This window comes from Acomys russatus, chromosome 29 (genome assembly GCF_903995435.1).
Source record: "Acomys russatus chromosome 29, mAcoRus1.1, whole genome shotgun sequence".
Taxonomy (NCBI): domain Eukaryota; kingdom Metazoa; phylum Chordata; class Mammalia; order Rodentia; family Muridae; genus Acomys; species Acomys russatus.
This window is the reverse complement of record NC_067165.1, coordinates 29,798,512-29,824,613: the sequence shown is the minus strand read 5'-3', so window position 1 is coordinate 29,824,613 and position 26,102 is coordinate 29,798,512. Positions and strand designations below refer to the sequence as shown.

Sequence of the window (26,102 nt, the reverse complement as noted above, 5' to 3'; positions counted from 1 at the left end):
GAGACTTGCTATTCTCTGGGCGGGACAGGGCACAACAGGCGGGGCTGGAGACTTTCCAGGCTACTGGGTCAGAGTGGAGGGTGCTCAGCAAAGCCAAGCTCACCATCTAGTCTTGGTGGGATTTTGACAGCCTGCCTTCTAGCAGGATCCAGTCTAGCTATAGGCCTGGAATGCCAGTGTGTGTGTGTGTGTGTGTGTGTGTGTGTGTGTGTGTGTGTGTTTTGATCTCAGAGGGTCCCTGGGGTAGGGGCACAGGCTCCTCCCTAGGCACTCCAGCTGTTATGGTTGTCACACACACAGCCCTGGGCACAGGCAGCCAGTTTATGGCCCTCTATAACGCACTCTGGAGCCCTGATTGGACTGATCAGGTTAGCACAGGCCGTTCAGTTGCTTTTTATTCATAAACAAAGTGAAGGCAGTTAACCTTTGGCCCAAGATACTGGGTCAGTGACCTTGGAGGGAGGTTAAATATTAATGACATACAGATAAGAGCCCCACCTGTCACCATGTGTCATTAAGGGGATCCAGTGGGGAAAAGAAGGGAAACACAGGTGAGTACAGCAGGGCACAGGGCCATGATGACGATGGCGCAAATGGAGTTTGCTGTTGTGTCTCAGACATTTGGGGCCAGAAGGTGATGAGGAGGACAAATCTCTCAGGAGACCTTTGTGTTCTGCCAGACCCGGCCCCCCATGAATTCCAACAGGGTGGAGAGCGTCCATTCTTGCCACAAAAGGCCCCGTGTTTGAGTGTAGACTCCACAACAGGGCCTTGCGAGGGCTGGGCCTCCACTTCCTCCTGATAAAGCCCATCTGGCTTCCTGACAGCACAGAGTAAAGGCTCTTCTTCCTGTGTGCAGTCATGGGGTCAGAGGGCCAGGGTGGGGCAGACAGAGACCTGGGACTCCCACCACACAAAGAAGGGCCTGTGAGATAGCCTCTGCCCAAACAGCTTTCACCTACAACTTCAGGGAGAAGAAGGTTCTGTGTCATTTGTTGCCTCTGGGCCTGTTTCTAGAGCGTCCTGTCAGGACTCCTCTTGTCTGCCCTAGATAGCTCAGTCCTTGCCTGCAACAGTCTCTGATCCATGAGGAAATACCCATGAGCCAGTGTGAACAGAAGAGAGTCCTCCTTGTCTTTCCAGATTAAAAAAAAAAAAATCCCAGCAGGAGACAGTGATCCTGTATTGGACCCTGGCCATGTGCTGGGTGCAACAAAGTGTTTCCCAGACATTAATGTCATCCTTGGCATCACCTCATAAGGTAAGTGTGTTGATCCCTGTTTCATCGATGAGGAAGTTGGGATCTGAGCCAATCCCCTCACTTGATGTCCTACAGATGGTAGGTGGAGAGGCCAGATTGTGAGCCCACACAGACTCCAACGCCTTTGGGTTCCATGGCTCCACGTTCCTTTCAAATGCTTTTCTCTGGACCCCTGCCTCACCTCCTGGAGGATGAACAAGTCCTTCCAGGGTGACACCTCTCACAGGGAGCAAAGAAGGGATCCCTGGCAGGGAGCGAGCCTCTTGGCCACACTCCGCCTCAAGTCTTGTCACTGTGCTGCCTCTGACCTTGGTGGAAATGCCTGTAATGCTTGGTCCCCTAGCTCCCAGTCCAAGCTCCTTCAGAGAAGGTGGACTCTTGGTTAAAACTAGATTGGGGAGCTGTCTGGGAAACAAGCGAAGGGAAGCAGCCTCCAGCCCAGCATCCTAGGAGCAGAGGTGGTGGGGGTGGGTTCCAGGTTTCCCTGTATCACCCTACACTGTCTGCCTTACCTGCCAGCCTCTGTGGCATAGGCCATTTGCGCATGTGGCCTGCCTGTAACTTCTCCACGACAGCACAGCCCTCACCATGCATTTGTATTCCCGCCTGGGGCCCAAATCTTCTTTCCTCTGGTTCTTGCCAGGGCACCCACCTGGCTCTGGGCCTTTAGAGCCTGTGGCTTAGTGGGTGTGGGGTTGAAAGCTGCGTGGGGCAGGAGGAAGCCTAAGCCTGCTTCCTCTGATCTCCCTTCAGGACTCCCACTGAACAGTCAGGGCCAAGCCTTTGAAAAGAGAATCCAGTTCTGTGGACTGTCCAAGCTCAGAAGCTGCATTACTGGGGCTCAGGGCCTCAGTCACTGGACCCTCATCCTTTGGACACACGAGGGAGTCCAGCAGGCCCCAGGGACTTGGTCCTTGGTCAGAGGGGAAACCAGAGAGGGAATGTGTGTGCAAAGGGAGAGAGACAGGGTGGCCTTCAATCTGGACAGAGGACAGGAGGGACAATGTCCCCTTCAAGTACCGTGGTGTCTCCGGTTCCTCACTGTGCAGTGCATGAAGGTCAGGCCCTCTGTCCGTGCAAAACCCCAGAGGTTGGGGAAGCGATTTTGGTCTCTGTGCTTCCTCCTCAGGCAAGGAGGTGACTCCCTGCAGAGAAAGGTCCCCTGGGAGACAGGTTCCAGCAATCGTGTCTTCCTGGAGCTGACCTTTTGGCTTGATGTGCTTGGGACTGGGGATGATCTCAGGGGTGGAGTCTTTGCTGGAGTCTTCCACACACACAGCATAGGAAGCAGGCCAGCTGTCCAGAATGCCCTGTGGGTTATAGGTGGGAGGCTGGGTCTTCGGCACCTGCTGCGGCGAGTAGACCAGAGTTTTGGCATCGGAGGCTACCTGAGGAGCATAGGAGGGGGGCTGGACCTCAGGGATAGCCTTCGGAGCATAGGATGGTGGGGACGATGTCTGCTGAGGTGGCATGTTGGTGGGCAGGAGGGTGGAGACATCTAACTGCCCTACGTAGGCAGCCTCAGGCAGGCTGTGCCTCTGTGCAGCCCTGGGGGGCTCCCTGGGCCCAGACACCACCACCTGGGAGTACTGGATGGGCTGAGCCAGACTGCTGGGGCCACTGAAGTCCAAGACAGGGATCAGCACGTGCTCCTGGATGAAGCGCAGAGGCTGGAAGGTCAGGACACGCTGGACATTCTGTGAAGAGACAAGAACCCACTCTATAGGGCATATTTGTTCTTTTTTTTTCTCTTTACGTGATCTTGTGGGTGATGTGTGTGCTGATGGGCGCTCGAATGTGTGTCCGAGTGTGTGTGCGAGCACATGCGTGTGGAAGCCAGAGACCCAGTATCTTTGGCTATTCTCTGTCTTACATATCAAGGCAGGATATTGATGAGCCCAGAGCTCAGCAATTTTGCTGGTCTAACCAGCCATCTAGGCCTGAGAATCTCTGCCTGCAGGGCACTGGGGTTGTGGGTGGGCTGCCCCACTCTCCTAGCATTTATGCTTACCCACTAAGCCATTTCTCCAGCCCCATGTTTTGTTTTGTGATATGGGTAGGCAAAGCCTTCTGAGAAGGTGTCAAGACATCGGGGATCCATTTAAGATGTACATAACCCCCACTTCCCACCCCTGCACATGAGGTTCTCTTCAGATTTACCCATCCTCCTGGGAAGCTCATGCTAAGGAGGTTGGTGCATTGAGATCTTGAATTTGAGGTCAGCCTGGGCTACATAGTGAGACTATGTTTTGAAAAGCCAAAGTGAACAAGTAACTGGTTGATGTATAACGTGACTTAGGATCCGCTTGCTCTGGATGATTGACAGGCCAGGAAGTAGATGGCCCCGATTTTGGCCTGCCTCAAGGCTGTGGCTCCCACTGCTATGAGGGACTGAGGTGGGAAAGGATAGGGATATAGGGAAAGCCAGAAGAGGCTGAGAGACAGTGGGTAGCCAGGACTGTGACACCGTGAAATGCCCTCTGAGCCAGTAAGATGGACAGAGTTGGCTCCAGAGCCACGCTGCTCAGCCTGAGGCGCCGAAGGGGACCTTGCTGCCTGCAGCCCGCAGCCAAGTGGGGACACTGGTGAGATGTATTGAGTCCCTAGGGACTAAGTATTTAAACTAGACAGCAGTATTTGAAAGTTGGAAAATCTGAAGCCTGGACTCTCATGAGGGAAAAAGTGGCAACAGGTGGCCATGCAGGGTGGACTTGGGCTGCCCATTTAGGGACTTTTTGTTTGGTTGTACATGTTGTTGGCTTGGGACAGGCTGTTCTCTATGTATCCCTGGCTGTCCTTGAACTCTCTTTGCAGACCAGGCTGATCTCAGACTCACAGAGATCCTCCTGCCTCTGCCTCTAGACATTATAGGCATGTGCCACCATTTCTCTTTTCTTTCTTTCTTTTGTTTTGTTTTTTGTTTGTTTTTGTTTTCGAGACAGGGTTTCTCTGTGTAGCCCTGGCTGTCCTAGGCTCACTTTGTAGACCAGGCTGGCCTTGAACTCACAGCGATCTGCCTGCCTCTGTCTCCCCAGTGCTGGGATTAAAGGCGTGCACCACCACGCCCGGCATTGGTTTGGTTGTTTTGAAGCAGGCTTTTATGTAGCCCTGGCTGGCTTTGAACTGGATATGTAGGCAAGCATGACCTCGAGTTCCTGATCCTGCCAACGGAGCTGCATTGCCAGCCTGTGCTATATTTTGTGAATCTTTTGGTTCGCTTCTTCTTTGTTGTTGTTGTCGTCTTTTTATTTATTTATTTATTTATTTTAAGATTTATCTATTAGGGCTGGGAGTGGCGGCACATGCCTTTAATCCCAGCATTGGGGAGGCAGAGGCAGGCAAATCCCTGTAATTTGAGGATAGCCTGGTCTACAAAGTGAGTCTAGGACAGCCAAGGCTACACAGAGAAACCCTGTCTTGGTGTGTGTGTGGCGGGGGGTGGTGGGGAGTATTTATTATGCTTGCATATATGTTTACCCACCAGAAGAGGGCACCAGATCTCATTATAGATGGTTATGAGCCACCATGTCGTTGCTGGGAATTGAACTCAGGACCTTTGGAAGAGCATCCAGTGCTCTAAACCTCTGAGACATCTCTCTAGCCCTGTTGTTGCTGCTGTTGAGGAGATTTGTAAGACAAAATCTCCTTATGTATCCCAGGCTAGCCTGGCCCTTGAGACTCTTCCATATTGGTCCCCCTAGTCCTGGGATTACGCAACCCTGCCCACACACCGACTTTTGGCTTTCTACTCAAATAGTCGGGTGTTCTGCAGGGACGAGGGCCCCACTGCAGAGCTCTCGATGCTCTCCAGGACCTGCATCCCCACCTGGCTCGGATGCTCTCAAGTCACAGGGCACCTGCTGTTCAATCCCACTATTTTGATCAAATATCTTCTGCGTATACCCAGAAATCTGCCAGACCACTGCTATCAACCCAACCTGCCTTGTGGCAGATCTTTGCACTGAGCAACTGCTCAGGGGCAAGTCCCTTGTCCTCTGGGAGTTGGAGGGTCTCCCCGACCTGCGCCCCCCCCTCTAGCCCCAGGTAGGTGACTCACCAGGGAGTTAGGAGGTACCGGTGGCTTGGTAATATATCTGTAGCCCAGATAGCAGAGCAAACCGATGAGGAAGCCCATAGAGAACAGCACTGCGCCCGAGAAGGAGTAAGCCCACGTCCGATCTGCAGACGAGGATGGGAAAAGGCGGTGTGAGGCTGGAGGCTTCCGGGCCCTGCCCCGAGCAAAACTGATGCTACCCTCTCGGGTCCGGGGTGAGAGATCTTCACCATCTCCCAATTCAAAATGCATTGCTAGGGGTGTGTAGCTCAGTTGGTAGGGCACTTGCTTAGTGTTCACAGAGGCCTGGCCTCAATAAGGCGCTGTGTGAACAGGGTACAAGCTGGGGACCTCAGCAGCTGGGAGGCAGAGACAAGATCAGAAGCTCAAGGTCATCCTCGGGCATGGGGCGAGTTCAAGGCTATTCTGGTGTACGTGAGACCCTGCCTTAAAAACAAAAGTGAGCCGGGAGGTGGTGGTGCACACACGCCTTTAATCCCAGCACTTGGGAGGCAGAGGCAGGTGAATCAGTATGAGTTCAAGGCCAGCCTGGTCTACAAAAGGGAGTCTAGGACAGGACCCTGTCTTGAAAAACAAAGCAAAACAAAAAAACCAAACCAACCAACCAACCAACCAAACAAACAAACAAAAACCCCAAAGTGAGATATACAGAAGGAGGGCTTCTTGCAGGTCCTCAGTGTGGCTCCAACTTGCATGGCCAGGGACCTCAGCTGGCCATGGGTGTCCCAACCCACACAGCCAGCTTATTTAGACTCCACATCTAGACATTTTTCTAGTCACCTTTTGGCCCAAGAACTTGCACATTAGGCAGTATCTGCTTTCAGCAGGAGGTGAGAATAGTCTGGTTACAGGCTCTGTCATAGGCATGGGGACACCTAGTCCCTGATGTACAGAATGTGGCCCAGAGGAGCTATAACAAAACGGTTCTCAACCTGTGGGTCACGACCCCTCATGGCCCAGTGACCCTTTCACAGGAGCCACCCAAGATCATCGGAAAACACAAATATTGTTTGACATTACGATTTATAATGGTAGCAAAATCGCAGTTACGAAGTAGCAACGAGTTAATTTTGTAGTTGGGGGTCACTACAACACGAAGAACCATCTTAAGATGTTGCAGCCTTAGGAAAGTTGAGAACCACTCTTCTATAGGTTCAGACAGCTTGGTCACTGTTGCTAGGGGTTTTTTTTTTTCATCACATGTGTCAGAGGAAGGAATGAGGGCAGTGAGCAGGCTGAGTCCCCCTGACTGGGCTCTGAGACCATCCCACCTCCTGGACAGGGGTCAGAGGGTAGACTGGGGAAGACCTGCGTCCTTTGTCCCTGTGTCCAGGTGAGGAGCTGCTGTTGGGGAGACACGAAGCCTCTGAGAGAGCGAAGTCCTGACACTTCTTGTCTCTCTGTTGTCTATATATTTATTTATTTTTCCTTTTCTCTGTATAATATCCCTGAGTTTGCCCTTCAAACTCAGAGATCTGCTTGCGTCCCTCTGCCTCCAGAGTACCGTGATTAAAGGTGTGTGTGCCACCACGCCTGGCTACAGAGGGTCCTTGGCACAATCTGTCCTGCTGTCAGTCTGAGTGACACTTGTGAAAGGCTGGGGAGGCAGAGGGTGATGGAGCCTCAGTGACCAGATGTTTACATTATCTGGGGTCCTGCCCCCCCCCATCTTGTCTTCTTCTCTTCATGACCCCACACTGTAACCCCAGCTGGCCTCAGTGATGGGGTCTACTACAAGAGATCTCAGAGCCCCCAACCCTGAGCCTCCTCCAGTTCAGGGCCTTTGGGGATCTGGGTCACCCTGAAATAATGGGCTAGCCCCTGTCATTGGCAACCCTGTCACTGCTACAGCATGACGTCTCTACACTATACCCAATGGGTTTTTTTGTTTGTTTGTTTGTTTGTTTGTTTGTTTGTTTTTTCTGAGACAGGGTTCTCTGTGTAGCCTTGGCTGTCCTGGATTCACTTTGTAGACCAGGCTGGCCTTGAACTCACAGCGATCCACCTGCCTCTGCCCACCAAGTGCTGGGATTAAAGGTGTGCACGACCATGCCACTGCGCTATGCCCAATGTTAACGGAAAGCTGCCACCACTCTTCGTACCAGGACAAGACAGAAACAAGAACATCTGTGGCCCGATAGCTTTCCACACGTCATTTCACCCATGTGGAGGCAGGGTGGGAAAATGATGGTGGCCACCTGAAGATGAGGAAGAGTGACCCTCTGTGCTGAGCCCCCTCCCTGCTGTGCAGCCCTCTCTGGTCTAGCATCTGTAGTAATAGCTGCCCTTCCTGCATGCCCGGCTTCTCCCCACAAATCACCAGAACACACGAAGGGACAGGGATGCTCTCCTCTTCCAAGCAACGAGGCTGAGGCTCAGAGAGCTTCAGTGACTTGCCAAAGGTTGCACAGCTCCTCAGTGGATGGGTATGACTGCAGCGAATCCCCACAGGCAATGTACAATTATGGCTCAGTTTCTTCAGTTGTAAAAGAGTCAAGGTGAGACAACTTTGAAACCCTTTTTCCTGCCACAATGCCAGGATGATATTCTATAACTCCAAGGCATCCTGAGGCATTAAAGCAGGGGCCTCTGGGATCTGGAGAGAGGCAAAGCCTCGACTAAAGTTGAGAGCAGATGGCTCACTCTGGAATGGAAGCTCAGAGTAAGCCTACATCAGAATGGCCCAGCTGCACCCCAGGCTCTCAGGTGATGGTTAGAGTCTGGCTTTAGGACCAGGTAAAGCTAACTGGGTTTGCCGACCAGCTGTGTGGCCATGGACACATTACTTAACCTCCCTGAGCCGGAATTTCCTCCTATGTAAGACGAGGGTGATGCTACCAGCTGTTTTGGGGGGGAGGTTGCTTTAAAAATTAAGTAATTGGGGGAGGGTTGTTTTAAAAAATTAAGTAATATATGCAATCTTAGGGACAAAAGAGCTTATAAAGCACCTGACATGTTGACCATGAAATGGGGCTAATAGCAGGAAGTGTTTGTAACATACTTCACTCTTTAGGTAGAAAAAGCATCTTTAGGTCCGTTAGCAGGAAAAGTGAGGTTTAGATGAAAGCAGTGGGTGGTCTCAGATAAAAATGGTGTACGACCATCATCTCAGTCCTCAGGAGGCTGAGTGAGGGAGGAGAAACAGGATCTGGAGGCTAGCCTGGGCTACAGAGGGAGACCCCTGTCTTAAAACATAACAGCAACAACAAAATCCAAACCCAAACAAAAGCTATTGTGACAGTGCAGGCCAGCTCATGTGAGGTCAAGCCCATAGGAAGGTGGGTGAAGAGTGGCCTGTCCACCGTCTAGAAGCAAGGTGGGGTGGGGAGTGGGGTGCCTGGGGACAGGTGACACATATCCAACAAGGTCAGGGTTGAAGGTCAAGGATCAGATTGTACGTCCCAGCTTGGCCCCCACAGAGTGGGTTCTGTTCCTAGACCTCCTGCCAGCCAGCTTCTATTCTGGTTCCTGGGTCCCTCAGGAAGGAAGGGCATGCCCCATGCTATCGGCCAGGCCTGGCCTTTCTCCAGTCCTGTCTTCTGCCAGATGATGGCTCGGGATTCGGGCTGAGAAGCCAGCGTCTTGTGGGTTCTGATGGACAGAGCTGAGGACAGGGACCATTTTTTTCACCCAGGGCCATGCACCGTCGTCCAGTTCTCAACCCGAGTTCCGAGGGAGGGTACAGATGTCAGAAGTCACCTGAACACAATGGTTTGGGTGGGCCCCGGTCCTTACACTCATTCCTGTCCTCTGACATTACTGCCCGGCTCTAACTGGCAGCTTGAAGCATTATGACTCTTCTATGTGCTTGGGAACATAAACTTCAGCAAAGAACAGATGCTCCGCCGGGAGCCGGGGCTCTTGTCAGCTTGCATTCCACTGTTGGGGATGGAACCCCAAACCTTGTCTGTGCTCTGTTACTGAGCTGTACCCTGAGTCCTGAGAATGTACTAGAGGAAACAGCCATGCCACTATCTCCCTGAGTAGATGACTCAAACTATCAATACAGTAGCACAGAGGTTAGAACAGAAACCCCGGAACGGGGCGGCATTCTGTCCTTCTCTTCCTGTGTGACCTTGGGTAAGTTATGTAACCGATCTGAACCTAAGTTTCATCTTGTGTAGAATGAAGGTAATTGAACACCTGCCTCTCAGTTTGTGTGGGAGTCATGGTTCATAGTGACCGGTCCCTGCTCTGTGTAGCAGAAAAGCGAACCATCGCGGACCATCATTATCACCATGACGGCTTCACGGCTTTGAAGATACCGAGGTTTACTTTGTCCTCTCTATCCCCCACCCATGCACCTCCACCTCCCTCAGTATATGCTCCTTGAATTGATAGTATATATGTTTGCTTTGCCAGAGTTTACACAAAGCTGGCCAGAGGAAAGAAATTCAGGCGTTGGCTGAGGGTGGTGATTAAACATTTGCTAAGTGAGCCCATTAGACCACGCAGCGATGGGTAAACAAACATCCATCTTAATATGAGTCCACCAGTCTCCAAGTGTTCTCAGAGCACAGACAAGCATGGTTACATGGAGGGAGGAGTGGGGTTAAGCTGTGCGCTCAGGAATCCTCCCACCCCATGGCCTCATTTGAACTCACCGGGCAGCGTCTTCACCCTGCACACATAGGGGGCACTCTTCTTGGACCACAGTGGAATAGAAATTGTGATGGACCCGAGGAACTCTGTGTCCGGAGTCAGGCCAAGGAACTCGTATTCTCTCTGTTTGCCTTCGAGGTGCTGAAATGGACAGAGAACCCAGGGTGATTGCACAGATACAGACACAGATACACACGCAGAGACACAGACACACACACACACACATATACACAGACACACACAGACACACACCCTGCTCATTGAACCTGCTCCATCACATTGTGCCAGCCTGTGGATACCAGCTACGGTGGTGACGACATGATTGCCACCACCGTCCCCACCCCTCCCCTGTCCTCTCCATCACCAGCCCTGCCCCCACTCTTATGGCCCTTTACCCTTCTGCCCCATCTGACCTGCTTGCTCCAGCCTGGCCTCTGCAGTGGCCCCTGGCTGGTCACTCATCTCTGGCTTGGTCCCTGTCCACTGGCACATTAATCTTGGTGCCGCCACGATCTTTGTCAAAGTTAGATGTACAGTGTTCCTCTCCTCCAAAGCCTCGGCTGCTCATCGTCACAAGACAACATCCTGGCCAAACGCCATCAATAGCTGCCTGGCTCGAGGCTCTCGGGGGATGCAGGGCCCTGGGCCTCTAGTGACTTGAGTAAGTCAGGGTTCATGGCCACCCTCTGTCCTCCTGTGGTGATCACTTGTCCTCTCTCCCCAGGCTTCTCTAACTCCCCTATTCTGGATCCCCTCAACTTGCCTGCCCTGTGCCATCCTTGGGGGGCAGGGCAGGGACGACTCCTGTCAGCTCCTGTCACTCTCTGGCTGGTCCACCTGTTTCAGCCCCTCAGTTCCAAGCAGGATGAACTATTCACCCGTCGTTTTCACTCTCTCATTTAGTGATCTTGTCTGGACCTGTGGCCTCCGTGGTCACTAAGGGGGTTCTGATGTTCCCTTTCTGAGTGGCACGACACAGGCACCTCCATACTGCGTCTTCCCGAACCTACCCTCGCACCTGCTCCCTGTTCTCAAATTCTCTTTATAGCATCTGATTTTCCTCACCTTGGAGGTTCACTCTTAAAGGCTGTAGTTGGTGGTCCCCACTTGTCCTCTGTGGCTAACAGCTTTCCTTAAAGGGGCAGGACTCAGTTCTTCTTTTAACTCTTTGCATTTCAGCCATGCTTTCTCTTCTCTGGACACACGAGGCCGAGGTTTAAGGTCATGTGCTGGCTGGTGGGGGAGGGGGGTCTGGTGGGGAGGGGCCTGGTGGGGGAGGGGGTCTGGTGGGGGAGGGGGGCTGGCAGGGAAAGGGGGCTGGTGGGGCCGGGAATGTCTGCATGAAGTGTGTGGATTACGTGGAATGTATTTTTATAAGTTACTCCTTTGTGGAGCTTACCCGGCCGAACCTGAAGACATTGAGTGTTCTGTGGTGTGAGTCCAGGCAGCCACTATGGGGCCACAAACCCTCCTTCCCAAGCTCTCCCTGCTCCGTCTTGGCTTAGCCCATATCCGTGTCCGTCACCCTCTGATTTCCCACCTTGCTGTCTTCCATTCGTGTGCCTGGTCACTTTTCACTCTGGCTTCAGGGATTTGTACTGTTGATGGGACCGGCTGTCCCCCAATAATGTATCATTAAGTCTGTGATGGCCTGATGTGAGCTGTCCCACATAGGCTCCCAGATATTTTGAGAGGCTCTGGAAACCCTCAAGAGCAGGACCTGGCTGGGGGAAGTAGGGTAAGGGGCAGGTCCTTAGAGATACTGTGTCCTTGACCCCTTCCTGCGCCCCAACTCCTGCTTGCATTTTTTATTTATTTAATTTTAAATTAGGTGATGTGTGTGTATGCATGTGTGTGTGCCTCTGGGGGGGTGTGTGTCCATGTGCCCGTGTCTGTGTGTGTGTGTGTGCGTGCCTGTGTGTGACCTGAATGCAGATGTCTTTGAAAGCCAGGGTCCCCTGGAGCTGGAGTTACAGGCAGTTGTGAGTCGCCTGACTTGGGTGCTGGGAACAGAACTCAGGACCTCTGCAAGAGCGGTCCACATGCTTAACCACTGAGCCAGCTCTCCAGCCCTGCTCCTCCCTTCCTGACATCATGAATTCTGCCCAAGGACCAGCAACCACGGAATGAGTCTTCTGGGACCATAAGCCCAATAGCAAATTCCTTCCCTTTAAATTGTCCCGCCAGGCACTTCGGTCATGTCGATGGAAAAATCAGTCAATAAATGATCAAAGGGGGTGGGGAGGGAGAGAACTGTTTAAAGATGCTGGAGAGTAAACAACAGAGGGAGAGCTGGGAGAGAAGAGAGGGGAAAACAGCTATGGAAGCTTTTAAATGTCTTTTCCCCACCGAAGGCATATTCCTGCCTATGCTCTATGGGGTGGCTAAAGCCTAGAGGCTACGCCATCTTGCTGGCAGGAATAACCAGAGGACAGAGTTTGGGGTGACCACAGTGGCTGGAAAATGAGGGGCAAACCATAGACAGGACTCTGGAGGAGGTCCAGGTTCTCTGTGTGAACTCAGCTCTACCCCTTGGTGCCTTAAAAGACGTGTTGTGTGTATAGGGCAGCCCCCAAGCCTAAGTAAAATTAAAAGATTGCATGGGGATGACAGAACATGGAGTTCAGCCAAAGTAATGGCGTGGTGGCAGTCGGGAGGGGGAGATAGGAGGAAGGCTGCCTGTGTGAGGCCAACCTTAGCTACATAATGAGTTCCAGGCTAGCCTGGGCTACACAGACCACAATCCAGAGTCGCTTTTATGTGGCATTCATAATATCCAGGATACACTACAAATCATACAAGGAAAGCAAAAATTGTGGTCCCCGACATGACCAGAATTTTGGGCTTAATCTAGAGAATTTTGAATCAGCTGTAAAACTGTATTTAAGGAACTAAAAGAAAATAATATTTGTAATGAATAAATGAGGGTGTGTGAGATGGCTCAGAAGGTAAAAGCGCTTGCCGCCAAGCCTGGGGATCTGAGTTCGATATCCAGGACCCACATGGAAGAAGAAGGGGAAAAAAATTCTCCTGTCGGGCAGTGGTGGCACACTCCTTTAATCCCAGCACTTGGGAGGCAGAGGCAGGTGGATCACTGTGAGTTCGAAGCCAGCCTGGTCTACAAAGTGAGTCCAGGTCAGCCAGGACTACACAGAGAAACCCTGTCTCGAAAAACCAAAACTAAACCAAACCAAACCAAAACAAGGAAAAAAACCAAACCTCCCGCAAATTGTCCTCTGACCTCCATACTTGTGCCTTGGCATCCGCGCACCCTTTACACATATACACATGCAGAAAACAAAAATATACAAACTGTAATGAATAAATAAGAAATCTCAATAGTGTATGATAAATACGAATATTGGAAACTTCAGAATCAAACAACCCAATATCTGATTTTGGAAAAAATGCAGAATGGCCTTAAAAAAAAAAAAAAAACAGTTTGCAAAGGAGAAAAGACAGAGTCATGAAGACAAATTGATCGGTGGAAGCAAGGCAAGTAGGAGACAGTGGTGCCGCTTGGCGGTATGTTGGGAACTCTGCATCTTAAAAGGGTGAATCTAAGGCCTCCCCTTCTCTGAGGAGAGAGGGAGGGGGAGTGGAGGAAGGGAAGAGGAGAGGGAGGAAGGAGAGGAGGGAGGGGGAGCCGAGGCAATAGGGGTGTAAAGTGAATAAGTAAATATGTGTGTGTGTGTGTGTGTGTGTATGTGTGTGTGTGTGTCCCAGCTAGGTAAGGTGCTCACCTAGCACTTGCAAAAATCTGAGTTTGATTCCACACATTCAAAAAGTGGAAAGAAAAGAATGAGTTTTTATGGCATATGAGTTGCCTCTCAATGAAAAAGGGCCTGCTCGGCGGTGGCTCAGTGGGTAAAGGTGCTTGCCTCCAAGGCTGATGGCTTGAGTTCAAATCCTCGTGACAGAAGGATTGAACCAACACCTGCAAGAGGTCCTTTGACCTCCACACATGTGCTGTGACGTATGAATGCCCACACGCGTGCACACACACATGAAATAAATCTTAAAAAGAGAACCTCTGGCAGAATGGTGCTTGTGTAGATGCATTTTAAATATGAAGACATAGGTTAAAGATAAGTGATTATAAAAAAGGACCCAAGGATGGATAGACAGCTCAGACCTTAAAGGCTCAGTTTACAAGCAGAACTCCAAGGCTTCAGTTCCCAGTACCCCTGTCAGCTTCCTGTTTAGGGCTCGGAGAGATGGCTCAGCAGTTAAGAGCACTCACTAAACTTCCAGAAGATCCAAGTCCAGTTCTTAGCACCCATATGGTGGCTCACAACCATCCATAACTCCAGTGGATCTGATGCCTTCTTCTGACCTCTAGGGGCACCAAGCATGCATGCGGTACACAGATGTATATCGATCAAAGCACTCACACACATAAAATAAAACAAAACTTTAAATATTTATTTATATATAATACATTTGTGTATATATGTATATAAATACATACGTATACACCCACACTATAAGGAGACAAAATGGGGGATTTCATCATGATCAGAGGCCAACGCTAATCGTTTATGCGTATGTTTAAAAAGAGTTTCAAAGGCATGACAGAAAAACACAGAACTCATGCATAGCTAGAGAGTTTAGTACTCTCATCAGCTAAAGGAACAGCCCACGCATGTGGGCGCGCGCGCGCGCGCGCGCGCGCGCGCGCACACGCACACACACACACACACACACACACACACACACACACACCTGCATATCAGGAAAGATACCGCTGGGAAGAGTTCCATTAGCCTCCACTCCCTAGGTGGTGTTTGTACAACACACTACACCTATACCCTACTCCTCCAAATACACTTGCTTTATTTAGAAGGCAAGCAGCAGATGGCAGGTCATAAAATAGACCTTCATGAGTTTAAAGGGACTAATTCAGATAGAGTAGGCTCACGGACCACAGGCAGAATTAAATTAAAAATCAAGAACCATAAAATCTTTAGTCCAAGCCCAAATGTTTATCAGAAGGAGCAGCTTTGACAGCCAGGATGCTCTTCCTGGCTGTTATCTCTAGCGGTTCCCATGACAACGACCGAAGTAGATTAGAATTCCTCCACCAAAAGTGAGTCCAGGACAGTCAAGGCTACACAGAGAAACCCTGTCTCAAAAAAACCAAAAAAAAAAAAAAAAAACCAAAAAGATGTAGAATTCCTCCACCACCTGCACCCCAGATCTCTGCAACACCATCCCAATAGGGCCCTCAAGCTTGTTTCCCACGGTCCCTCTACACCTGAGGTTCTCAAGCTTCAAGGTGGAGGGAGGGGTCCCCTGTGGGTTGGACACTAAAATCCAGGTCTCAGACAGGCAACTGTAAACATCTGAGCAGACTGGGAGGGGCCCCTGCTGGTCAGTCTCAACAGCTTGACTAAATTGAGAGCCACCTAGGAGAGGAATGACTCTGTCTCTGGGTGTGTCTGTGAGGGCGTGTCCAGCGAAGGTGGACCAGTTGATAGGGTTCTGACCCAGTGAATGGATCAATTCCTTGATGGACTTGTAATCTGGGAAGTGGTCTTCTGGAGAAACTAAGCCACTAGACGTGTGCCCTTGAAGTCTAAATCTTGTCTGGACTTCTTTCGGAGTCCCCTTTTTATGTTTCCTGCATCCTGCATCCATGATGTGTACTGCTAGGCTCTGCCTCACCCCTCCTGCCTCACCAGCTGACGCCTCTGAGACTCCAAGCCGAAAGAAATCCACTAAGTCATTCTGCCAGGCATTTAGGCATTTCAATAAGAAACCCAGCGCAGGGCTCCCCTGGGGACTGCTTGGGCAAGTACCCTGGGAGGTTCCGATGCCACTGGTCCAAGGCACATGCAGGAAAATTGATTCATGTGGCTTCACAATCCAGCCAGAGTGGCCAGCTTTGTGCTTTGAGAAAACATTGCACATGTTCCTGTTTCTTTCTCTGATCGTGGCGCAACGATAGAGGCCCACCGGAGTAGGTAAGCTTTGATCTCATCCACATGGCTATCTGCTGAACACTCCAGTAAGTGGCTTGGCCTCTCTGAGGCTCTGTGTCCTCATCTGGAAGATGGAGAAATGCTAGCTCCAACTCATGGAGCTGCGGTGAAGAGGTGACTGGCATACCTGCATGCCTCAGAAAGTGGCATCGACACCCCAGAGTTTCCCACAAGTCTCTTATGTGAATGGAGCTCATCTGTCATGCAGCCTTGCCTGTTCCGATTCTTGTTTTAGCCCCTTTCCCCACCCACTGGGTCATCAACTCTTGGAGGGATTTTTCAGAACTGCAGAGGAGGAAATAAGCGTTCGCCCAGCTGAGTCACAGATTAATCACCCATGCTGGGGAATGCATAGGAGCAGAGCATTTGCATATCGTTTGACAGGTGTGTCAGTCCGTCTATAGGACCCATCTTAAACCACGCCCCACACACCGTTTACCCAAACACTTCCAGGCGTACAGGCTGACTCTAGAGGCTCTCTCTCTCTCTCTCTCTCTCTCTCTCTCTCTCTCTCTCTCTCTCTCTCTCTCTCTCTCTCTCTTCCTCTCTCTTCTCTGTGTCTCTGTCTCTGTCTCTCTCTGTCTCTGTCTCCATCTCCCTCCCTCTCCCTCTCACCACAGGTTAGAGTGGTTTCAAATTTGCTACCTGAGAATAGTCCTGAACTCCTGACCCTCCTGCTTCCATCTCTGAGCTGGGATTATAGGCCTGCGCCACCAAACTTGGTTTCTGTGGTTTTGGGGACTCAAGGCTAGGGCTTTGCATAAGTTACGCAAGGACTCCACTAACAGAGCTATGGCAGCAGTGCCATGATGTCAACATTTTCTGAGGAGAATGCCTGGGGTTGTTAATAGAGATATTTTCCTCTCTGCGATGTCAGAGGATATTAGGCAAAAAACAATAAAGCTTTCTGAGCCAGGCACAGTGAATACGCCTGTAATACCAGCGCTGAGGCAGAAGGATTGCTATGAGTTTGTAGTGTGTTCCAGACCAGCTTGGATTACAGTGATACTCTGCTTCAAACAAACAAACACCAACCAATGGATGTACCAAACCAAAGGAATCTGGTCCACTAAACATGAAAAATTCGCATGGTACAGCATCGAAGCCCTGGCTCTGTGGGACTCATCAGAGCCTTGAACATGCCTATGTGAGCTGTCTATGTGAGCCCACAGAGGGAGGTCATGGGTCATAACCTCACTAGCACCCTAGGAGCCCCACGAGGACGTTATTTGGGAAGTGTCGTTTTTACATAATGCATCAGTTTTGTTGAAAGCAGCCCACTATGCATGGGAGGGAATGGGGTTCCCAAGGAAGGATGGGACGTGACCTATATTTACCATTTGGTAGGTGTGGTTGACGTGCAGTTCTAAGCGGTAGAACAGGTCACGGAAAATCTGCTCCAGGGTTAGCTGGTGGCCTTCTTCCGAGAGGACGGGTGTGAGTGCGGGGTGGATCAGCATCTGAATGGACCTCACTTTGGGGATACAGGTCACATCAGGCGGTTTGATGTTAGCTAGAAAGGGGAGAGAGAAAATCCCAGAATGCTTTGGGGAGCAGCAACTAACTCAGCAAGTAAACAGAGAGGCCTTTGGGTGGCTGGGGTCCATGAACAAGGCTGCCCAGGGCTAAGGCTGACAGAGGGCGGGTGGGAGGTGCCAGGTGGGAAGGGGGACTAGCCAGGGCTGAGTGTTGACGATCTTCGCTCTGCCTCATGCACCCCAGTGTGAGTGTGCCTTAAACACCCATCCCCTTAGTCCACTGCAAAGACAACTTTGTGGGTGCCAGTGACTGACAAGTCCAGACAGAGGCTAAATTATACCAGGCCCAGTGCTATTGCTTCTCTTCCCAAGACATTCTCTCAAGATGGAATTTTCCAAATGAGTGTCACTATTTCACAATATCTTAAAAAGTGTGTGTGTGTATGTCTATGTCTATGTGTGACAACCTTTGTTGTTGTTGTTTGTTTGTTTTCCAAAACAGAGTCTCTCTGTATAGCCTTGGCTGTCCTGAACTTGCTTTATAGACCAGGCTGGCCTCGAACTCACAGCGATCCGCCTGCCCCTGCCTTCCGAGTGCTGGGATTAAAGGTGTGCACCACCATGCCCTGCTCCCTGCATACCTTTTTGACAATATGATGGTTGCTATGGCTTTCTTCTCCATAACAACGTAAGCATACAAAAATCTTGCATTCAATTTCAGGAATTGGTGCACCCTGCTTGCCCCAAATCTAATGTGTACAAATCTAATAATGATTTGTTGTCCTCCAAGATTTAGAACATCCTAACCAAAGAATGTTTATTCCAGTGAGCCTGAAAAGTGGAGCTAGAGCTGGCAAGATGGCTCAGTGGTTAAGGGTGCTTGCCACCAAGCCTGAGGACCTGAGGTCAATCCCTGGAGCCCACATGACAGAAAACAAGGACAAACTCTTGAAAGTTGTCCTCTGATCTAAACACACAAGGACACACACACACACACACACACACACACACACACACACACTAAAATATCCCCCCAAATGAAAAGGAATTAGGGTTCCACCCTAGAAAGAGCTGCTTCGTTTCTATGGAAAGTCAGGTTGTGGGAAATGTTTCAGAGCAAGGCAAAGTTCACAATGCCATTACATGGAAAAAAAGGAGTTCCAAAACAAGAATGTGACACCGGATCAGGAGGCTGAGGCGGTCATCAGACTGGTCTGTGTGCAATGCCTGTGGCCCATTTTCTTTTCTTTCTTTCTTTCTTTTTTTTTGTGGCCCATTTTCTTGATTGCCCACTGTGGGTGGTTCCATTCCTAGGCAGGCAGGCCTGGGCTATAGAAGAAAATTAGCTTCATGTGAGCCTAGGAGCAAGTCAGGAGACAGCTTTCCTCCATCGGAGCCTTGAGCTCCTGCCATGTGTCCCATAATGATAAGTTGTGATAGGGGCATGTAAGCCTTAAATAAGCCCTTTCCTCCCTTTTGGTCAGTGTTTATCACAGCAACAGAAGGCAAACTAGGACATTACTATTTTGAGTTTAGCCTGGGTTACCAAGTGACATCCAGGTCAGGTAGGGCTACAGACTAAGAGCCTGTTTCAAAACACAGGCAACCGTGACTTCATAAGTCATTCAGTCAGCATCACCACATGCTTAGCTTGTGTAGGGTTTGGCACCTGCCGTTCGTTCATTCATTCATTCATTCATTCATAGGTCATGCATGGAGCCTCTTCTGTGTACCCAGCACTTTGCTAATGGCTGGGGACACAGTGGGTCCCACAGACTGCCCTGGGGTCATGTCTTTGACAGGGAAGTTGAGAGTACACATACAAACAGACACATGAACAGTGTACAGGGTCTCTCTGTGTCTGTGGGAATTGTGCTGGATTACCTCCTCAGTGCCCAAATCCATCATGGTCTTAGTCCACTGTACAGAGTGGCCCAGCACTGTGCTCGGCCTAAACACAACCTCTGTAGACTGTTACTGGATTCTGCCCAATACTAGGTAAGTGCTATGTAAACATTAGTGCGTCACCCAGAGGGTAAGGGCAACACTCAATGCAGATGCAGTATTTTCTCTGAATGTTTTTTTCATTTGCATTTGGTTGAATGAGAGAGCTGCTGGGAATAAAGAATACATAAAGATAAAGAATAAAAAACTACCTCAGCTGGCTTTGACCGGCTGAGATCACAGGTGGTTAGGGCTCGAGTCAGGGACTCTCTTTGGAATCTATATTGAACTAAGGCCTCAGACCTGGGGAACAGTGTAGGTGCCAAGGTAGGGGCCAGCAGAGAAGACCCACTGAATACGGAGTGTTTCTCCTGAGGGCTGGGCTAGGGAGGGAGGGCCAGCAGGGCTACAGGGAGGAATTGGATCTTCTCTAAGACTCGCCAGCAAGGGAAGACACAGTGGGCTTTACACCCTGAGAGAATGGGCAGGGTACCGGAACATTGGAGAAACGAAGGAGGTGCCCTGGCAGCGTGCGTGTGGTGGGGCATCCTGTAATACGCCCCTGGGGTGTGCCCTGGCCTGGGGACACCGTCTCCAAAAGCCCACATCCCCAACTTGCTCAGATGCAGAGACTTGCTGGGTCCCCTCCACTCCGGAAGATCTGAGGACTCCCCGCTTCACTCCAAACACACACATCATCCTCTCCCCTTCACCCCAGATGTGCGTGCCTACCTCTCCCCTCAACCCGGGTGTGCAGATCCCCTGCTTACTGTGCTGCCATGAGCTGAAGCGATCAGTCATCTTGGTGACTGGTGGACCTCCCGAGCTGAAAGCTGTGACCTTAGCATAGTAAAATTCAGTGTGGTTACGGGTCTCCATAGTCAGGTTGCAGGACTTCTGGGTGATCCGCTGGCAGCCTGCCTTGGCCAGCCACTCTCTCTCTCCGTACCTGTAGGCGAGGGCAGGCAGGGTGCACGTGAACGAACAGTTCCGATAAGCCTGTGCTTTATTAATGACGATAAGCGAGTCAGTTGTTTACTCAGAGTCGAGGCCGTCTGTGTGGATACTGAGGTCAGATCTCACAATGGCCCTTGTAGGTGTGTGTGTTGTTCTCAAGGGACGAAGCTATGTTCAGGGGAGAGCACTGTGGCCAGTGCTTGGAAGAGGGCATATGGTGAGATAGACAGAGGCCTGCCAGCTTCAGTCGATATCCTGTGCTCCTGGCCACCCAGTCCTTTCCCAAGCCCTGTGAGCCCTACTTTACAGGCAAGGAGACCCACTGAGGCTCAGAGACGGGGGAGTGGCTTGCCACACGTTGAATTGGTTGGCCCAAGGAGGGGGTCCGGCTTTTGTGAATGTGCTGGATCTAGGCATAGGCAGGAGGGTGGGGTGCAGTTTCCATGGGCCCAGACTCACCCCGACAATCAGTTAGTACTACCTTATCACACAGAGGTCACGAGCGCGTTAGTGACATCATCTTACTCCGTTTGAGGTGCTGCGCTGAGCATAGTGTCATTACCTGCACTTGACAGATGGCGAAACTGAGGCTCGAAGAAGTTTCCCTGACTGCCCAAGGTTACATGGTTGGAGCCGGCTCTCACGCCTGGGCACTATTAACTCTACTTGTATCTTCCCTCCGTGAGGGAAGTGTAAAAGACCAGAGCTTTATCTGTCTGTGGGCATTTGGAGCTGGGGATGTCCTGGAGGTGCTGGCTGTAGAACAGGGTCAGGACAGGCTCAGGTCGGGTCGGGTCAGCTGAGATACCTGCCTCTTATACTCCACGCTGTAGACCGTGTCCGGAGTGCTAGCCGGCCCACCATCCCACGTCAAGATGTTTTCAAAGTTGCTGGACTGGAATTTCACGTGATGAAGGAGACCAGATGTGTCCTTGACAGTGTGAGCTGCAGGAGGCGGGAGCAGGGTGAGCCGGTGGGTTTGCAGACTGAGGACTCCCCACCTTCAAGGAGAGGGGCGCCTCATTCTCAAGCGCTCCTCACTGCTCCCACCCAGTTCTCCCTTTCTGCTGAGTCAACCTGGCTTACACTTCATGGCACCCGCCATTTAAGTGCTCTGGCTAATATCTTCAGAGAGCCCTCCCACTCCTGTGTAACGGTCAGCACTACCCTACAACATTTTCATTATCCCAAAAGAAATGTTTTATTGGTGATCACAGCCCATTCCTTCCCTGTAAACTATCCCCCCCCCCCCCGCCCCTTCCCCTTCCCGGTTCCTGGAAACCACAAATCTATTTTATTTTCCTTAGGATTCTCCAATTCTGAGATTTTCATTTGCTTAACATTTGGTGTGTTCCCCCCCCCCCCCCCCACATCTGGCTTCAGCAGGATTTCAAGTTTCATCCACAGCATGGGGCAGTAAACTGTTTATTTTTCAAGACTGGATAATATTCCATTGTATGGCTATACCACAGTTTGCTTATCTATCACCAGTTGATGGACATTTGGGTTTCTACTTTTTAAGAATGATTTTGAATAATGCTGATGTGACAATGTGTGCAGCCAAAAAAAAAAAAAAAGTGGATACATAGTTCTAATTCCCTTGGGTATGCATCTAGAGTGGACACAACTGCGCACCAGCTCTTTTGGGTACACATCTTGGTAGTTCTATCTTTAAGTTCTTCCCCCTCCCTCCCTGTCTGCAGTGCTGAGGATGGGACCCAGGGTCTCAGGGATTGATTGGTAGGTGAGCCCTCTGCCTCTGAGCTCCACCCTTCCCCTTTAGTCTTAGCTTTTGAGGCAATTGCCAAGGCGTTTCCTAAAGTAGCTACATGCAGAACATTCTAGCCCTGCCCCCTCCCAGCAGGAACTGGGCTGTCAGATTTCTTTGCGTCCTTGTGAATGCTTACTGTCTCCCACTCACTTTTAAAAATATACATAATTTATTTTTATTTTGTGTTCATTGGATGTTTTGCTTGCGTGTATGTTGGTATGAGAGTGTTACTGGAGTCATGGACAGGTGTGAGTTGCCATGTGGATCCTGGGCCTTGAACCCAGCTCCTCTACAAGCGCAGCCAGGGCTCTTAACCGCTGAGCCATCTCTCCAGCCCCTCACACTCACTTTTTAACACTAAGGTTGGCTTTCTTTCCTTTGCTTTTTTCCTCCCTCGAGTCAGGTGGCCTTGAACTCACATAGAGTTGCCTGCCTCTGCCTCCTCGAGTACTGGGATTAAAGGCGTGTGCCCCCATGCCCAGCTGATGTTGGCACTCTTAATCTTATTTTAGAGTTCTCCAGGTAAAAGCCCAAAGATGGCACATGTCTACAGTCAATCTTTTCACGCAGCGGTAGAGAAGGTATTGTGAATTCTGGTAAATTCTTTCCGTGTCAGTCCCTGTTGCCTCCTTAGATGGCAAAGACACTTTCTACACTCTGACCTTGTAGGGGGCAGAATGCTGACATACAGACACAGTCACCATGGCGAAATTGTTTAAGCAACTTGATCTCTTTCCCTCCAGTCTAGAAGGGGGACAATTTGACTGACGTAGGAACAGACGATGACAACAGCAGCAGCTGACACTCAGAAGGGCATGCCAGCTGCCAGCGACCGGCTCAAGCCTCTCCACTCGCGGAACACGTACCCTATATAGACGGTGACCGCTGCTGTTCCTATTTCATAAATGAGAAAAACTGGGGCTCCTCCGGTGCTGTTGACCAGTGTCATGGTTAGCATTTGCCAGGGTCCCAGAGCTACACGGGCTGCATGACTGAGCAGTGGGTTAAGGACTGTGAAGGTGACCATCACGTTTAGGACTCTGTCTGTCCCGAGCATAAGGGAGGGGCTGGAAAAGCAGGAGAGTGTGTGGAAAGAAATGCCCGACTCTGTCTCTTCAAAGCTCCGGTAGGGGACCAGTTCAGAGGAGGACAGAAGACAGTCTTTAAGGAGTTTACAACAGAGGCTTGGGTGTAGCTCAGAGATAGAGTCCTGCTTAGTATGTATGAGTCCCTGGCTTCAACCCCTAGCACCAAAACCCCCAAGCTCAAAGCAAAACAGAACCTGTTCGTCAGCCATTGCTTCTAGCCTAGGCTTTTGCTCAGACTGCTACAGCTTTAGACAAGGAGAGGGCTGGGCCAGACAGGCCTGTCCCCAGGATGACTGGGGAGGGGCTTGCTGCCTCTGAAGCAATGTCCCTGTCAGTGAAGAGCCTGTGGCTTACAGATCCCTTCCCTCATCCAGACCTGGCTTGCGGTGAGGAAGAAAGGCCAGATCATGCCAGCCGAGGTGCCCCTGGCTCTGAACATACTCAGAACGGCCTGGTTGGTGAGGGTGGGAAAGAGACAGGTGCGGAGCTTTGAGCGAAGGCCCTGAGAACACGTGCCTTTGATGTGTATATGCCTCCCTCCCCCACGCTTGTCTACAGCCACCAGCAGATGGAGGGGCTGAGGGGAGGAGAACTGTTCCCACAGTCCAAGTCTACACAGTCCATTCGAGAGGGATCTGTGGGCTGCAGGGGTGAGGGTGGGCAGAAGATGGCAACAGCCCATCGCTGCTGCTGCTGCCGGCCCGGCCCCCTGGTTACACCTCCCTGAATCTGGGCCAGGCTGGGGGCAGCAGCTGTGGCAATCTTTGTTTTCCAGGCTTCCTTAGAACCCACACAATGGGACCTTGGGGGGACAGTGTTTGAGTGTCCCCACTGTCATTACTTAATGTGGCGGCTGAGCCCTGAGAGATGTGAATAGCAGTTTGGGCAGATTAGAGGCTAGTTTTAGATTTCGCTGCTGGGTCTGGGTCTTAGGTGGTGGGGTGAGGGTAGGGGTTGGGGTGGAAGCGGGGGGGGGGGGCGGCGGGGCAGGGGTGCGTGAGAAGACCAGTAGAAGAAGGAATAGACTTGAGCAGTGGCTTCTGGGTGGACATAAGGGTGAGCCCCTGGGCAGGAGAGAGCAGATTTGAGACGTGGCTGGGGTCTGTCCACACCTGGTGGGTTAAGGAGGCTGCCGAACAGGCTGCTAATGGAGACAATCCTGGATACAATCAATGTCTGGGCTAAGGAAAGCTGGGGTTGAGGTTTGGACACCCCAATAAAAGAATTGAAGGGAGGCAGGGGTGGGGGAACTGATGTGAGTTAGGCACACTTGGCAGAGCCCCTCCAAACTTAGGAAACTAAGTTGGAGGCTTCTCTCTGCTCTCCTTTCCCTCCTGAAATCCACCTGCTTTCCTGTCCCGTGTCAATTCCCCCACTTCCTGGTTGAAAGTCTACATTGTGAAACCTGGGAAAGAAGGCGATGGATGTGTAGCGGGGAGTCTGGCCGGCTGGCTGGCCACTTTATAAAAGACAGGTTTCACATTTGTGTGGAAAAACAATGTATCAGGCCATGTGGAAGCTTAAGGAAAAACACACAGCCAACATCCACAGTGGCCAGGAGCCAGCCTGAGAGCCGGGGTGGGAGGCTGTGTCTGCGGCTAATGTCCCCTAATGCCACCTCAAGGCTCTTTTCTGAGCCGCCCCCATCTTAGTGGTTCAGGAGATCCCTGCCTGCCCCCCCCCCCCCGCAACGTGTGGGATGTACAGGCTTAGGAGAATTTGGTGGCTGCCTTTAATCTCCTCAGCCCGGTACAGGCTGGTTTGTGAGGGAAGGTTTGCTGAGGTTGAGGGCCCATCTCTCCTGTTTGGAGATAGAAGCCAGAGCAGCGCTCTCTCTCTCTCTCTCCCTCCCCCCCCCCCTCTGTTTTTCAAGGCAGGGTTTCTCTGTGTAGCCTTGGCTGTCTTGGACCTAGCTCTGTAGACCAGGCTGGCCTCAAACGTTAGTTTGTCCCACCACCAGGGCTGCAGATCTGTCTCTTTAGGGACCCCAGATGGCTGGACACGTCCTTCCATCGTGCCCAAGCTCTGACTCCTGAGAGAGAATCCCTAGATTCCGTTTCGGAGCACATCAAGCCTGCATCTCAAGAGAAGGTCTCGCAGGTATGAACCCCGAAGTTCACTTGAGTCAGCCTCACAGCAATAGTCCTTCACCTCATTTGTGTGGGTGCCCTGGCGCATGAATGCAGCCCACCTTGCCGCTCCAGAAGGAAACCTCTTTTTACTGATCCAACCACAGGGGCCGGAGGAGACATGGATGGAGACAGTGGCCTAACCCCAGCTCTGTCCAGCCTGTCACCGCCCCCGCCCCTCTTAGTGAGAAGATGAACACGAAGAAGCACACCCCCCTCCCCCAGGCCAAGATGTTACCTATCAGAGGACTTAGCAACCCCGCGTTCAGACATCTGGTCCATGTCGGCATACTTGAAAGTCAACTGAGTCCCTTCAGGAAGTTAGGGTCTGGGGTCCTCTTTTATCCTCTCCAGCTCCCTGGTGTAGCTCATCTCTGTCTCCAGGAAAACTCAGCACCCAGTCCAGCCCCAGTAAGGAAGAAAATGAAACTGGCTCGTATGGAGCTCATGGGCATGAGGAGGTAACTGTGTTCCCTGGTTGTCGGGGTAGGGGGAAACAGGTCAAGAAGTACTCACCGGCTAGGGATCCCACAGCTAGGATGGTCAGTAGTGTCTTCATTGGGCCTGCCCCGGCCAGGGCCCCTTCGGGCCTCTGGCTCTGGACCCCCTGCACTGCACAGAGGCTGGGCTGTGTGTGAAGTCTTGCCGCTTTGGCAACTGGCTCCGCCCGGTCCAGGGCGGAGTAAGGAGGAGCAAAGTAAGATCTGGGGCCCGTGGGGGCAGGGGTACAAAGGTGCCTAGCTCGGTGCTGAGGAATTCCAGGGCCTGGGTGAGAGCCAAGGGAGGATCCCTCCTTGGGTGCAGACTAGGCAG

The 26,102-nt window shown here is 51.3% G+C and overlaps 1 protein-coding gene across 1 annotated transcript; it reads right to left on the bottom strand.

The window, feature by feature from the left end:
- Positions 1-1,738: 1,738 nt before the first annotated feature.
- On the bottom strand, positions 1,739-25,898 carry Il22ra1 (interleukin 22 receptor subunit alpha 1). Its single transcript, XM_051171892.1, has 7 exons — positions 25,806-25,898; positions 21,114-21,246; positions 20,115-20,293; positions 17,260-17,435; positions 9,941-10,079; positions 5,319-5,440; positions 1,739-2,958 (listed from the first exon to the last, which is right to left on the bottom strand). Exons 1-7 carry the CDS (start codon positions 25,846-25,848, stop codon positions 2,011-2,013), a joined length of 1,740 nt encoding a protein of 579 aa, XP_051027849.1. The 5' UTR covers positions 25,849-25,898; the 3' UTR covers positions 1,739-2,010.
- Positions 25,899-26,102: the final 204 nt, after the last annotated feature.

What these genes read in the sequence shown, in the direction of transcription:
- Il22ra1 (XM_051171892.1), bottom strand. Translation starts at nt 25,848, where the DNA reads ATGAAGACACTACTGACCATCCTAGCTGTGGGATCCCTAGCCG. An exon ending in CTTCAGCTCATGGCAGCACA is followed by an intron (nt 17,436 to 20,114) that starts GTAAGCAGGGGA and finishes TCCCCTTTCTAG; the next exon opens with CTAACATCAAACCGCCTGAT. An exon ending in TCAACCACACCTACCAAATG is followed by an intron (nt 10,080 to 17,259) that starts GTAAATATAGGT and finishes TGTCCATTTCAG; the next exon opens with CACCTCGAAGGCAAACAGAG.